The sequence below is a fragment of the Mandrillus leucophaeus genome, unplaced genomic scaffold, assembly GCF_000951045.1.
Source record: "Mandrillus leucophaeus isolate KB7577 unplaced genomic scaffold, Mleu.le_1.0 Scaffold66, whole genome shotgun sequence".
Lineage (NCBI taxonomy): Eukaryota > Metazoa > Chordata > Mammalia > Primates > Cercopithecidae > Mandrillus > Mandrillus leucophaeus.
Window position 1 is genome coordinate 1,762,446 of NW_012107141.1, and position 16,394 is coordinate 1,778,839.

The following is a 16,394-nucleotide window of genomic DNA, read 5'->3' on the forward strand; positions in this document are numbered from 1 at the left end:
ACGGGGTTTCACCATGTTGGTCAGGCCGGTCTTGAACTCCTGACCTCAGGTGATCCCCTCGCCTCAGCCTCCCAAAGTGCTGAGATTACAGGCATGAGCCACTGCACCCAGCCTTATTATATTTACTCTTCACAGTGAACCTATGAGGTTGATGTCATCTCAGGTTACAGATGAGAAAACCAAAGTTCAGAGAGGTTTAGTAACTTGCCCAGGGCTTCACAGCTAAGCAGTACTGGAGTAGTGTTTGAATTATGATCTATAAACGCCCTTACCTATCATCCATTTATCCTTCATTGCCTCTTTTATTTGTCCTAACATGAAAGGAGCTTATTTTACATATGGCACCTCATGACCTGGGTGATGTTAGGCTCTGCTTGCTGTGGGAGCTGTGGTAAGATGATTTCATCTACCCATTGGAGGCTGCATCCAGATTAACTGTTTCCACTAACGTTTAGAGTCTAGCTTATCTTTTCCACGTTCTTTGGTTAACAATGGTTCATTCTACACCCAGGGTCTGTTTGTATCCTGGCTTTGTTGACGTAAAAGAAGCTGACTGGATATTGGAACAGCTTTGTCAAGCTGTTCCCTGGAAACAGAGGACCGGCATCAGAGAGGGTAAGTAGACCCCAGAGGTCACAGTTGGTGCTGCGTGTTCTCCCTCTCTGGAATGTTTCCTAATGCCATCGCCTCTACTTAGCTAGTCTTAAACAGAAATTCAAAACCTGAGATCCTAAGAAAGTAGAATTAGCCAGAAAGGACAGGGAAAAGTATTCCAGGGAGGAGAAACAGCAGGTGGAAGGCCCAGAGATCAGAGAGAACATGGCAAGAGGATAGAGGTGAGAGTTCAAGGAACCAAAGGAAATTTGGTTGGCTGAACTATGGCTGATATACTTACCTCCTTTTGTGTTTGTTCACTGACTGTTGCTTCAAATGGTGCCAACGTTTTACTTCATAGAAACTTACAGAGCTTTCTTTTTTTCTGATCCCATTTTGCATACCTTCTTTCACACTCCTTGCTGACCTTGTATTCTTCTTTAACTTTCACCAGAAGAGTCCAATCTCCTCTAGCTTCAGCATCTGTACTCTCCTGAGCTTGTAAAAGTGACACAGCAGTTTGTTACCTGAGTTGGAACCTGAATCTCTGTGGGCATCCACAAGCCAACAGTGCCTGTTATACCACAGGTGGTCACTGGGGGGCGTCTGTGCTCTAGCATAGAATTTTCTTTCTGGCACATTGAGTGAATGTAAATTTTCTGTAAAGAGGCAAAGTATATATAGTTGTCCCTCAGTATCCACAGGGGATTGGTTCCAGGATTCATGTATGCTCAAATCCTTTTATAAAAACTATCATAGTGGCTGGGCGTGGTGGCTCACACCTGTAATCCCAGCACTTTGGGAGGCCGAGGCAGGTGGATCACGAGGTCAGGAGATCAAGACCATCCTGGCCAACATGGTGAAACCCCATCTCTACTAAAAATACAAAAATTAGCCGGGCATGGTGGTGTGCACCTGTAGTCCCAGCTACTCCGGGAGGCTGAGGCAAGAGAATTGCTTGAATCCAGGAGGCGGAGGTTGCAGTGAGCCAAGATCACGCCACTGCACTCTGGCCTGGCAATAGAGCGAGACTCCATCTCAGAAAAAAAAAAAAAACAAAACTATCATAGTATGTGCACATAACCTATGCACATCCTCTAGTATCCTTTAAATCATTATAATACCTAATACAATGTAAGTGATATGTAAATAGTTGTTATACTGTTTTTATTGTGGTATTGTTATTTTTAATTTTTATATATTTTTTGAGTATTTTTCATCCATAGTATTGTTATTTTTAATTTTTATATATTTTGTGTGTGTGTTTGATCCATGGTTTGAGTATTTTTGATCATGGTGAATGTGGAACCCACAGATACGAAAGTCCGACTGTACTGGCTTCATTTTTGTTACTCATGCTTCAGAATGGGAGTCAGCTTCCTCTCAGCCTTCAGGACAGCCTTCTCTCAACTCCCGCAGTTTCTGCAGCAGGGCTTTTGGTGACAGACATGGCTTTGATTGTTGGCTCTTTCATTCAAAGTAGTTGTTAATTTTAAGCAAATTACAGTTAAGTAACTCTCTGATCCCTGGTTTTCTTATCTGTAAAATTAAACAAATAATACTGTCTACCTTATAAGGTTGCTGTGTTAATAAAATGAGATAACACAAGATTGCCTGGTACGTAGTAAGCCTTCAGTGAGTATTAGCTGCTGCTATTATTATTATTGTTCTTATTGTTGTGGTTATACCAGTAGTGGGAAAAAGAGTAGATCTGTGGATAACTGCTTCTATAAATTGGAACATCAAAGCCTTCTGACGAAAATCAACTGCATGCTACAGTTGGTCAGGACACTTTTTCCTCCTTTGAATCAAAAAGGTTTACACAACATTGGACACATGAATGAGCAGTTTGTCTTGTTTCTCATATGGATGTTGGTACCACAAATTTCTGCAGGCAGGAGTTCAGGCTCCATATTCTGCTTTTTGAGACCGTCCCTAGTCTGAGCCCCACTGTTCCCCAGCGTGACTCTTTGCCCTCTCTTGTTTCTGTCATCACTAATACAAGCAAGTCACTCACATTCTCATCTCAGAGCCTTTGCCCATGCAGTGTCTGCCAACGTAGTGGTTTCTCTTGTTCATTCTACTTGCCAAGTCCCATATCTTCTGTGAAGGTGGAACTTTGGGTCAGAGCCTATTCGTACTTTTCCTTTGTATTTCTCATAGCACATTGCAGGGCACAGAGTTGGCACTCAGTAGTAACACCTTAAATAGTATTAAACCATTTCAAAGGCCTGTATTTTCTTTCTTAGATATAACTTATCAGCAACCAAGACTTACAGCATGGTATGGAGAACTTCCTTACACTTATTCAAGAATCACTATGGAACCAAATCCTCACGTATGTCAAAATATTGTCATTGGTATGGTTTTATAGACTATATACTATGTGTTGAGTGCTATAAAATAACAACAGATTACCTTGCAGAGATGCATGCTGGTTCCTAGTTCAAAAAACCTCTCTGGGTTGAAACATTGAGTCTTTGTTGTTGTCATCCTTCATGTGCTTTTGGTCCATAGATGAGCTAGAGGATGAGAACAGACTAGAACTAGAGTAAACTGAACCAGAGTCTAGGATTTCAGGAAAATGAACTATTTCTTCTCCTAATATCCCTCTTTCCCAAGCTCTTCTGGCTGTAATCCTTCTGTGTACACGCTGGTATGCATTTGCTGTGGGGCTGAGTCCTTATGACTGACGAGTGAGGTCAATATGTCTTTTTCTGTTTCTCAGACTCTTTTGCTATTTGTGAAAAAAAAAAAAATCTGGTGTTTTTCTTGTTAACTTTGTATTTATTCTATGGCTGCAGTTCTCAGACTTCCATCTGATTACTGCTTTGGCTTGTTTCTGCTGCTGCTTTTGCTTTTAAAAAATTTCCCTGAAAGTAGACCAAGATATTCTAGTATATAAATTAAGCTCATCCAGGGGACAGAGTTAAGGTCCAAGAAATAGCTCCCTGTTTAGTTCCTGGAATCTTGCCTTTGGCAAATAATGTTATGTTTTATTGAAAGAGGCTTTGAAGAAAATGGAGTTTTGCTTATGGCATTGGGATACACAGAAATGTGACACATTTCAGAGCTTCTAGAAATGTGTAATTGCAAGCTACCAATTTACTAAAATGTTCAGGGAGAAAACATTGACCGAGGGAACGTGGCCTGTTCACGTAAGGAGATAACTGCATGCTTTGGTTTCGAGGGCTTCATTTAGAATGTGAGCCGGGGAAGTGCCAAGACCCTTTATCTGAGGTTGATTTTGAAACATGGAGATAATGGAATTAGGCCAGTACAACAGAGCCTGCTTTCCTTGTTTCTGTCAGAATTAATTTATCTTCTTGTTAGTAGTCATAGCAGAGAATTTGAAGATTAAATGGGCTGTGGGGAAGTTCTTTCTCATTCATTCTAGTTAATCTTTTAGAGCAGGATTTCTCAACCTCAGTAGTATTACCATTTTGGGCTGGATAATTCTTTCTTGTGGGTCTATCCTTTGCGTTGTAGGATGTTTAGCAGTATCCATGACCTCCACCTGTTAGATGCCAGTGGCACCCCTCGCCAGTCGTGACAACCAAAACCAACTCAAGACATTGGTAAACATCTGCTGGGGGGTAAAATTGCCCGTGGTTAAGAGCCGGTGGGAATAAACACAACGCACATAGAATCTGCTGAGTAAAGTAGCCTCTTGTTGTCCGACACTTTGGCAACATTTTGACAACTCTTCAAAAGAATTTATGACAATCCTTTTTTTTTTAATGTTAGTATGTGCTTGTTGAAAACTTAGAAACTGCAGATAAACATGAAGAATATTAAAATTCTTGATAATTCTGCCCGATGTTTTGGTTCCAATCTTGATATTTTAGACAAATATGCCTAGAGAATCTTTTTTTCTGTAATAATAAAATAGGCCAGGTGTGATGGCTCATGTCTATAATCCCAACACTTTGGGAGGCCAAGGTGGAAGGATCGCTTGAGGCCAGGAGTTCATAACCATCCTGGACAACGTCACGAGATGCCTTCTCTACAAAAATTTAAAAATTATCTGGGTGGAGGCAGGAGGATCGCTTGAGCCTAGGAGTTTGAGGTTACAGTGAGCTATGATCACACCACTGTGCTCCAGCCTGGGAGACAGAGCAAGACTCTGTCATTCAAATATATATGTGTGTGTGTGTATATATACACATATATATGTGTGTATATATACGTATATATGTATGTGTATATATACGTATGTATGTGTGTATATACACATACATGTGTGTATATGTACATATATATACGTATACAGTATATGTATGTATGTATGCATACATATATACGTATATATGTATGCATATATATATAGCGTTTCATTTAACTGTGTATCATTAACATGTTATCACTAAATACTCTTGTACAACATCTTATTTAATCACTGTACAGTATTCTGTAATCTATGTGTGCCATAGCTTATTCAAACAACCCTCTTGTTGGATATTAATGTGGTCAAATTAGAATTCTTTAATTCGGATTTGACTGGCTCATAACTTTGTCTTTATTGGTAATATATTTAGTTCATTTGTATACTATCTTGAACAAAAGAGAGCTGCCCTTTTTCAGATTTTTACTTACTTTCATTTTAAATTTAGATATAAGGTCTTGTTATGTTGCCCAGGCTGGTGTTGAACACCTGGGCTCAAGTGATCCTCCTGCCTCAGCTTCCTTGAATAGTTGTGATTATCGGCCACACCCCGACCTCTCAGATTTTTTTAAAGGTGGATTCACTAATATGTGTATATATATGTTGGGGGTACTTATTTAGTTTAAAAATTGTCATTACCTGAGACTTAATATCCCATGCAAAAGGAGCAATTTCAGTCGTGGGTTTTTAAACTTGTTTTAGTTTTTGTTCAAACTAAATCTCATATGAGCCCAGTGTATAAAACAGATCAGAGCCTTGACTGGCTGGGAGTCCCACCAACTTGACCTCTCCTTTCTTCTGTAGACCCAGAGGTACTGCTGAGGTACCTAGAACTCTATACAACGCTGTTTGAAATCCACTGAATAGGTCCTTTCACTTCTGTGATTGATGTTTTTTGTATTCTTTTCCTAAAATGTCTTTTAAGGATAAACTGTCTTCACTGAACAGTGAGATAATGCTGAATTTTAATTTAGACATTCAGTTCTGAGGCATCTGTATATAGAGTATTGGTTGGAGAGTCTAAATTAATCCTCTAGTTCATTATCCCCCTTTTTCTTCCTTTCTCTCTATTTCAGTACCAAAAATAACCCAGAAAAAAAAAATACCTACTTAGAAACATAACGCAAACTTTATGTTATCTCAGTACTCAGTCCTTAAGCAAGTCAGGGAAGTGCTAATTAGATTCTCGGTGACATTGTGGAAAAAAACCTATCTTCTTCCTTTACATTCTTGTTTTTCTTGTTAAGTGTGTAATTCTAGCATCTGATCTTTATCTCTATGAAGATAAATTTAAAACTGTAAATAGGAAATACAGCCTGCTGACATTATTATTGAAATTTCACTTTTGAATTTATTCTCTGAATAAAGGTTAATTTAATATTTTTGTTTTATGAGGGTGGATCTCATGTTATGTGTTTTTCTACCACAATAAAAAAGGAGAACAAGAGATACAGAAACTTCCAACTTCCAGAGGCTTCCTGAGTCTCCGCAGGTGTCCCATTAGCCAACTGTTTGTTGTTTTTGCTGTTTATTTTTTAAAATCCTCTGCTTAGAATATAATATTATAATGTAATATCCATAACAAGGAATTCCATCTTTAACCATGGTTTTCACATCAGAGTAAAGCTGAGTGATTATGTAAGCTTCCCTGGCAGTTTTACCTGACAACCATGGGATATACTTAATAATAGTAACAGTAATAGTCTTTCCTTTGCTGAACATCTGTTTCCTCACTATGAAACACATAACATGATATGGTTTGGCTGTGTCCCCATGCAAATCTCACCTTGAATTGTAATAATCCCCGTGTGTCAAGGGTGGGGCCAGGTGGAGATAATCATGGGGGCAGTTTCTCCCTTACTGTTTTCATGGCAGTGAATAAGTCTCATGAGATCGGATGGTTTTATAAATGGCAGTTCCCTGCACACGCTCTCTTGCCTGCTGCCATGTAAGATATGACTTTGCTCCTCCTTTGCCTTCTGCCTTGATTGTGAGGCCTCCCCAGCTATGTGGAACTGTCAGTCCGTTGAACCTCTTTTTCTTTGTAAATTACCCAGTCTTGGGTATGTCTTTATTAGCAGCATGAGAACAGACTAATACAATTCACATTCAAGGAGTTCCCTAAAGTAGCAGTTCTTAGAGTATAATCCGTAGATCCCTGGTGAGGGTTCATGAAACCTTTTTTGGGAATCTACAAGTAAAACTATTTTCATAATAATACTAAGTCCATATGGTATTTTCACTGTGTTGGGTTTGCACTGATGGTAATGGTGGATAAAGCTGCCAGCGCCTTAGCGTGAATCAAGCCATTGTCACCAAACTGTACTAGTAGTCATTGTGTTAATCATCATCATGCCCTTCCAATGTAAACTTTTAAGAATGCCAGTTTCATTTAAGAATGTCTGTTGGTGAAACATTATTCGTTTTATTAAATCTTGGTCTTTGAGTATGTGTCTTCCGAATAGTCTTCTTGATGAAATTAAAAGTATACCTAAAGCACTCCTGCTACAAACTGAAGTGTGACTGTTTGAGCTGTAAGCTGAACTAGCTACTTTTGTTGTGGATTGTTTTTACTTAAAATACAACCGGCAGACCGACTGTGGTTATTCATACTTGAGTATTTGGCAGACATTTCCTCATAAATGAGTGATGTGAATGTCACTTCAAGGAAAACAATGGACGAGATTTTTTACTAATGATAAAAGTTGAGTTTTCAAGCAAAAATTAGAATTTTGGAAAACTGGTATCTGCTACTGTTAGGGTTCTCTAGAGGGACAGATCTAATAGGATAGATACATATACATACATACATATATATATGGAAGTTTATTACATATTAGCTTACACAATCACAAGGTCCCACAATAGACTTGTCTGCAAGCTGAGGAGTGAGGAGAGCCAGTCCCAGTCCCAAAACTGAAGAACTTGGAGTCCGATGTTTGAGGGCAGGAAGCACCCAGCACGGGAGAACGATGTAGGCTGGGAGGCTAGACCAGTCTCTTCACATTTTTCTGCCTGCTTTGTATTTGCTGGCAGCTGATAAGATTGTGCCCATCAGATTAAGGATGGGTCTGCCTTCCGCAGCCCCCTGACTCAAATGTTAATCTCTTTTTGCAGTACCCTCACAGACACACCCAGGACACTTTATATCCTTCAATCAAGTTGACTCTCAATATTAACCATCACAGCCACTTTGAGCCTGACTTCTTCCCATTATTTAGGCTTTTCTGCTGAGATCAGTGGTAATACTCAGATGAGAATTTTTTGTTGTTGTTGTATAATGAAATGTGTCACCTTTTAGAAGATCTATATAACTTAGTGAACTAATATTTTCCAGATGACCAGTGGTTGATGTTACAAACCCATGCAAGGTTAAAGATTCATTCAAAGTGCAGGCTGGAGCAATGGCTTTATTATTTTTTTTAATTTAAAGCATTTATTTTAGAGACACAGGGTCTTGCTCAGGTATTGCCCAGGCTGGAGCGAGCACAGTGGCTCAATCCTAGATCACTGCAGCCTTGAACTCCTGGGCTCAAGTGATCCTCCTGCCTCAGCCTCCCAAGTACCTGGGACCACAAACATGTGCCACTGTGTCTGGCTTATTTTTTGTAGAGAGGGTTCTCACTTGATTGCCTCGGCTGACAGTGGCTTTATATATAAAAGAATATGAAAAGTTTGATATGGTTTCCGATTCCATATTGCAATTAACTTTTAAGAAGTCAGCGCTTGTTAGCGGAACCATGACTGCCCCGCAGAGCCGTTGGTAGGAGTGCCCCTTGCCACCCCGCATCCCAGGCCCAGCCTTTCTGACAAGAGCTAGACTTTGGGTTCCTTGAGGATATTCAGTTTTTGTATGTTTGAATATCCTGTCACCATGTTCAGCATAAAATACCATTCTTAATGATTATCTTTGGCAAGACAGTTGTAAAAGGATTGCTGTTGTATTACAATCATGGTGCAAAAATACCAGTCAGCAGTGAGGGTGTACGAATACCCCTTCGAATTATTATGGCTGCCTATGAAAGGAGGTTCCCTACGTGTGCCTTTGATTCTGATGTTTGTGGGCAGTGACACTGTGAATGAATTCAAGAGTGAAGATGGGGCTATTCATGTCATTGAAAGGCACTGCAAGCTGGATGTAGGTGCACCAAGACTGCTGAAGAACATTGCAGAATTTGATTACGTTTATTTTGTCCAGAAGAACTCACTGAATTCTTGGGAGTGTACTTTGCATATTGAGGCTCTTAATGAAACATTTTCCAGTCGCTACACCGTTCACCCTGAAAATGAAGATTGGACCTGTTTTGAATAGTCTTCGAGTTTAGATATTAAATCTTTCTTTGATTTTGAAAGTACCATGGAAAAAAATTGCAATGAAACAATATACCAGCAACATTTAAAAAGGAAAGGAAATCATTGAATACTACCTTTGCCATTTAGAAGAAGAAGGCATAACCTTTGTGCCCCGTTGGACTCCACCTTCCATCATGCCCTCTTCAGAGACATCTTCGTCATCCTGCAAGAAACAAACAGCGTCCATGGCCGTCATCATCCCAGATGCTGCCCTCAAGAAGGGGCTGAGTGGTGATGCCCTCAGCAGCCCCAGCGCACCTGAGCCCGTGGTGGGCACCCCTGATGACAAACGATGTAGATGCCGACTACATCAAGAGATACCTGGGCAATTTGACTCCGCTGCAGGAGAGCTCTCTCATTAGACTTCACTGGTGGCTCCAGAAGACCCATAAGGGCAAAATTCCAAAAGATGAACATATTCTTCAGTTCCTACGTGCACGGGATTTTAATATTGACAAAGCCAGAGAGATCATTTGTCAATCTTTGACATGGAGGAAGCAGCACCTGGTAGACTACGTTCTTGCTACCTAGACCTCTCCACTAGTTCCTTCAGGATTACTACACAGGAGGCTGGCGTCATTACAACAAAGGTGGGCGGCCCCTCTGTGTGCTCAGGCTGGGGCAGATGGACACCAACGGCTTGATGAGAGTGTTTGGGGAGGAAGCCCTGCTGAGATACATCCTCTCCATAAATGAAGAAGGGCTAAGGCGATGTGAAGAGAATACAGAAGTCTTTATTTGGCATATCAGCTCATGGACCTGCCTGGTGGACTTGGAAGGGCTGAACATGCGCCAGTTGTGGAGACCTGATGTCAAAGCGCTGTGGCGGATCATCGAGGTGGTGAAGGCCAATTACCCTGAGAGACTGGGCCGACTTCTCATCCTGTGGGCACCCAGGGTATTTCCTGTGCTCTGGACACTAGTTAGTCCATTTATTGATGACAATGCCAGAAGGAAATTCCTCATTTATGCAGGAAATGACTACCAGGGTCCTGGAGGCCTGCTGGATTACATTGACAGATTATTCCAGATTTCCTGAGTGGAGTGTGCATGTACAAAGTGCCAGAGGGTGGACTGGTCCCCAAATCTCTGTACTGGACTGTGGAGGAGCTGGAGAATGAAGACTTCAAGCTCTGAACTGAGACCGTCTACCAGTCTGCAAGCATCTTCAGAGGAGCCCCGCACAAGATTCTCATTCAGATTGTGAATGCCTCTTCAGTCATCACTTGGAATTTTGACGTGTACAAAGGGGACATTGCCTTTAACATCTATCACTCCAAGAGGTCGCCACAGCCACCCTAAAAGGACTCCCTGGGGGCCCCTGGGAACAATGTGCAGCTCATAGACACAGTCTGGCAGCGGGGCCACAACTGCGGCATGGTGGAGTCGCCTCTGATCTGTAAAGAAGGAGAAGGTGTGCAAGACTCCCATGTGACCAGGTGGCCGGGCCTCTACATCTTGCAGTGGAAATTCCACAGCATGCCTGCGGACGCCGCCAGCCTGTCTCAGGTGGATGATGTGCTCACGTCCCTGCAGATCTCTTCGCACAACTGTAAAGTGATGTACTCCACCAAGGTGATAGGCTCCGAGGGTTTCAGAGGTTCCATGACGAGCCTGGAGTCCAGCCACAGTGGCTTCTCCCAGTTGAGCGCGCCACCACCTCCTCCAGCCAGTCCCACTCCAGCTCCACGGTTTCCAGATAGTGCCGCACCGCCTTCACTTAGTGTGCAGCGGGGATGGCTGCCCCTCCGCGGACAGCCAGCTCCACCCTCCCGCCCAGTGGCCACATTGTACAGACTCCTCTCACCTCTAGACAGCAAATAGCTCTCCAGACGGTAAATGTAGTCATTTCATCCCAAAACTGTCTTGGCAGGTGGTTTTAACTCTGATCCTACTTTAACTAAATAGCCATAGATTTTGTATATGTTGTACACAAAATCAAACCAGAGCACAAGGGCTCTCTTGAAATAAAAGTAGTTTCTATACCAATTAAAAGATGGACGTGGTCTCAGAAAAAAGAAAAAAGAAACCAGCACTTGTTGAGTTTTGGTATAATGTCAAAGAAGAATATCTACAGTTATTTGAAAAGGCTGTGAACTACATACCTATGTGAAGCCAATTTCCTTCATATACTTCAATAAAAATGACCTATTTTAACAGATTGAATGCAGAAACAAATATGAGAATCAGCTGTCTTCTATTAAAGAAGTTAGATATTTAAAAGATTTGCAAAACGATGTCACCCTTCTCATCAATTATTCAGTTATTTGTATTGGAAATTATAGTTATTTTTCATTAAAATGTTGATGTTAACATGTAATGGATTTGTCATTGCATTTTTTAAAATTTTAATTTAATTAAAAAAAATTTTTTTTTTTTTTGAGACGGAGTCTTGCTTTGTCACCCAGGCTGGAGTGCAGTGGCACAATCTTAGCTCACTGCAACCTCTGCCTCCTGGGTTCAAGTGATTCTTCTGCCTCAGCTTCTTGAGTAGCTGGGACTACAGGCGCGTGCCACCACGCCCAGCTGATTTTTGTGTTTTTAGTAGAGACAGGGTTTCACCATGTTGGCCAGGCTGGTCTTGAACTCCTGACCTCGTGATCCACCTGCCTCGGCCTCCCAAAGTGCTGGGATTACAGGTGTGAGCCATGGTGCCTGGCCTGTCATTGCATTTTAAATGAATTAACCAGTAGTTGAAAATTTTTCCAGTTTTAATTTTAAATATGGTAAAAACTGATGGCCGTAACCCATATAAACAAAAGTTATTTGGGCTCCTCAATAATTTCTCATGTAAAGTTTGAGAACCACTGTTCTAAAGGAAACTTTGTAAAGTCCTTGAGATTTCTGGGAGAAAAGACAGCATTCTAGCAAGAACCAATATAAGCTATGTTGTTTGTAGCGCCCAAGTACAATCTAAGGTCAGGGGTCATCGCTTCCTGTAGTATACGTGGCAAGACAGTTCCAAATATGAATTACATCAGTGAAACCAGTGCCCAGGAGGCAGGTCCATGGAACCTGTTTGTCTTCTGTAGTTGATGTCTCGTACACTTGTCAAGAGCCTATCATGATTCTCATTTTCTAGAAAAGAATGTTTTTACTCTTCGGTTATGTTTTTAGGAAATTAGCCACTCTGGAAATATTAAAGATCATTTTTAAAAAGCGATTCTCCCCATCAAGATAAAACAGGAATAGAACGAACAGAGGGCCACCCAGCAGGAAAGTTTTTCCAGTCTTCAGGCTTTAGTCTGGGTCTGCTGACTACCTAGTGACATATCAGCTTTGCTGCTCCACTTACCACCTTAATGACTTACCAAGGTCGCTGCCCTGAAGATACTGATATTTGCTTTTTTGCAAAGGCCATGTGTTTCACATGGAAAGGATGAGATGGATAGATAGATTCTGGTCCTCATGATATTGCTGTACTAAATTTAGTACTTTTATAACATTGCAGAGATCAACTTGCTTCAAAATAGAAACGATGGGAGGGAATTAAACTACTTTTCTTGCCTTCTGTTTATTGCATTCCAACTGATTTGCTTATTTCATGCCCTGGTTATAACTTGGCTGATTTTGCCCTTTCTTTCTGTTTTTCCACGCGGCTGCCATTTTGTGTGCTATGCGACTGTCTCTGCCCTTTTCTTGGTCTGTGGATCGCAGTGGCATCCTGTGCTGCGCACACTAAAGAACCGCATTGAAGAGAACACCGGCCACACCTTCAACTCCTTACTCTGCAATCTTTACCGCAATGAGAAGGACAGTGTGGACTGGCACAGTGATGATGAACCCTCACTAGGGAGGTGCCCTACTATTGCTTCACTCAGTTTTGGTGCCACACGCATATTTGAGATGAGAAAGAAGCCACCACCAGTGAGTATTCTCTTCTTCTTACGCTCTTTCTGCCTCTTACCAGTCTGTGAAAAAAGGAGAACCCCTAAAAGCTTCTACTTTCAGATTTCGAGCATGGGAATACACATTTTGTTGATGAAACATTTTCAAGTGATTACTTCCCCATGGTTAACTTTTGACTTCCAAAGTGCTCCTTCATTTATTTACATATGCAACAAGAATTGACAGCCTTATGCTAGGTACTGGGGGCTCATTTCATTGATGATAAACTCCCTGTCCTCCTGGAGATACGGTCTGGTTGGGGTAGGTAAATATTCCTAATTACTCAAATTATTGCAATTGTGATCAATGCTGTGAAGGAAAGCCTTAGAAGGATGACTCAAGCTAGTGGGAGGCTAAGGAAGAGGAAGGAAGCTAAGGAAGACGTCCCTGAAGAAGCCTTTGTTTTAAGTGTTTTTCATGGTAATATGGCCACTTTTCTGTAAGGGAGCATTACATGTATCTTTGTTCCTTCTTAGCCTTCTCCTGAAATACATGTGAATCTGTAACTCTTTCAGAGAGAGGAAACTGAAGCCAGATTATCAGAGATGGTGATCTGTCCACATTCGGGTAGAAAAACAGTGACCAAAAAATTAATAACTATATAATAACTTCAGTTTCCACCCCAGCTCTTACCTTGATTGTGTGACATTTGAGGAATACTAGGGTTATTAATTTTTTTAAAAAAATCGAAAGTGTAGCACCTTAGGACTAAGAAAGATAGTAACGCCAAGAAAAGAACAAATTATTTTATTTTCAGGATTTGTGTCTCTTCCTAACCAGCATTCCTGATCATTCAGCTTATAATATTAAGCCAGACCCAGTCAGTGTGGAAGGCCAACCCACAGGCTGTGTTTTTGTTTGTTTTTTAGAGACGGAGTCTCACTCTGTCGCCCAGGCTGCAGTGCAAGTGGCACGATCTCAGCTCACTGCAACCTCTGCCTCCCCGATTCAAGCGATTCTCTTGCCTTAGCCTCCTGAGTAGCTGGGGTTACAGGCGCGTGCCAGGACCCCCAACTAATTTTTGTATGTTTAGTAGAGATGAGGTCTCACCATGTTGGCCAGGCTGTTCTCAAACTCCTGACCTCAGGTGATTCGCCCACCTCTGCCTCCCAGAGTGCTGGGATTACAGGCATGAGCCACTGCACCTGGCCCAGGCTGAGTTTTGAATAGACCTAAGCCAGAGCACATCATTATTAGCACTCGTGTCAGTTCTTCGTCAGATATACTTCCATAAGAATACAGTTAACAGACTGAGTGTTTTCCTGGTGTGTATTGGGTTTCCATGCGTGGTATTTTTAAAGCATATTGTGTAATTTTGCATATATGCCATTAAGCACCTTTTGTAGGTATAATTTCCATTGATTAGGTTTTCTTTCGTTATGTTTACATAAAAAGTTTGATCTTTGTTAGGGGATTGGTAGTTGCCAGTGTTTTTTCGACTGAACTTGCTCCCTAAGCCTTCGGTTTCATTGGCAAGCAGCCTTCTCATGTACTAAGGAGTACCACTTGAGAATCAGACAAACCAACTTTTGCTATATTCGTTTTAGATATGATTATACTTCTGTACACAGCTTCCACTCAGTTAAATACCAAGTTCACATGTGTGAAAAATTCATCCTGCCCTTAGTAAGACTCCTGTTACATAAATAGTAGAGAAACACTCTATGTCTCATTATTTAAGTTCAGACCCTCTTCTGAAGCTGGATGTATGGAACCTCAGCTTGTTGCCAGGAGTGGTACTGGGACCTGGGGTTGTAGCAGTGAATGAGTAAGATGAAATCATCTCTCTCCTCCTGGAGCTCATCTAGCATATGCTAGTACTGCACCTTCCTCCTAGAGTCATCCTTCTAGCCGCCGGATTGGCAAATAAGCTATAGTATATATAGCCTTTGGTATAATAGTGGTTTTTAGTTTTTCACACTTACTTTCTTTGTTGCTCTGTATTTAAGTATTCTGTTACTGTTTCTTTACACATATACATTCACCACCACCACCACCCTTTTTAAAAATTTGGGCCTATTTATAGATTTGGAGCTTAAGAATTCCCCAAGTATGCTTTTTGGATAAATCATTTTATATACAAGCAATTTCCAAATATTACACATTCACAATATTCTGGTGCCCAGAAATATCCCATTTCTTCTCCCCTCCAGTGAGCTGAATTTCTTCATTTTCTCACATAAAGATATGACACATGGTGATCAAGAGCTATTTCCTGGTAGTACACATCAGTTATGTTATAGGGTAACAAGTAGATGGAGAGCATAACTACCGCATACATTGTTTCTGTGGGCAACCATTTGGAACGGAACCTTATCCTGCCGTGCCCCGTGCTGTAGCTTTCTCTTCTTCTCAGCCTTCTTGGAGTTTATTTTGATGAACATGAATGAGAATACAGGCCATGAAATACTCAGAAGTGGTAACGTCCGTGTAATTGTCTGCCAGTGGCAAGGGAATCTGCACTATGACGATGGTAGCTGATTTGATTAAAATACTGATCCAATAAGTAAGAAAATTTGCCTGAGATTTTTACAAAGTTGGCTGAGGAAAGGGATTTGGGAAGAAATATAAACATGTTGGTACTTCAGGTTGTTGACTGTAGTAAGTTTTGGCTTCTGGCCTAGTCTTAACTATAATTGAATTTCATGCAAATTTTGTATATCATCTCAATTCTGGCTTTTGTTTAACATTGGGAAATTGAATATTAATATGCTTGAAATTATAATCACACGTGAGTAAAAAGTGACCTTTTTTCCCCAGAACCTGTAAATTCCATGTTTGTGTAAACAGGATACAAGTTTAAACTTTTGAAGATTCCTTCAGGTCTCACTAACAGATTTCCAAAAACCTGGAGCTGTACAAATGTAGCTAAACTCGAAGTGCAGAACCCTTTCTTTGAGTTGACGGCCTTGGAAATATATCTTAGAGTGCCTCATCTTTATCTTATAAATAATCCTTTTTTCCAAAGGATTGAAAGAAAGTGATTATTGCAAATTTTTGTCTACTTTTCTGTATAAACTCAGGCGATGAGAACATGACTCATGATTCATACAGCCCAAGGTAAAGCATAATCTAAAAAGTACAAATTAGGTTAGTCTTCTGTGTGGGATTTGTAGGAGTCTGACTTCCTGTAACTCTTAGAGACCTATCTCGGTGTACTACTACAGATTGTAATTTTCATGTCTGTCACCGAGACATTCAGGGCTTATTAGAGGTTGTGGGAGGGAATCTTTCAAACTCCTATTAGCTTTGACCCCTCGGAGGAGAAGTTAATGCCTGTTTGACTTGAGTCACAGTTTCTCATCTCAGGCGGACATGGAAGAGTCATGAGATTTCCTGCACTTTGTTCAAGTGTGCAGTTTTGAGACAGAAAAGCATTTGTTTGGGGCCACTT

At 41.0% G+C, this 16,394-nt stretch overlaps 1 protein-coding gene and 1 pseudogene across 3 annotated transcripts in view; both read left to right on the forward strand.

The window, feature by feature from the left end:
• Nucleotides 1–16,394, forward strand: part of ALKBH3 (alkB, alkylation repair homolog 3 (E. coli)) — a 41,048-nt gene that overhangs the window by 8,391 nt on the left and 16,263 nt on the right. For both annotated transcript variants that reach the window (XM_012001346.1, XM_012001347.1), the window contains exons 6-8: nucleotides 512–615; nucleotides 2,844–2,932; nucleotides 12,770–12,979. In XM_012001346.1, coding sequence (XP_011856736.1) covers nucleotides 512–615; nucleotides 2,844–2,932; nucleotides 12,770–12,979 — 403 coding nt within the window. The remainder of the gene's footprint in view (nucleotides 1–511; nucleotides 616–2,843; nucleotides 2,933–12,769; nucleotides 12,980–16,394) is intronic.
• On the forward strand, nucleotides 8,496–11,139 carry LOC105554771 (annotated as a pseudogene). The gene is made up of 2 exons (XR_001008380.1): nucleotides 8,496–8,522; nucleotides 8,576–11,139. The product of XR_001008380.1 is annotated as an SEC14-like protein 1 pseudogene (transcript).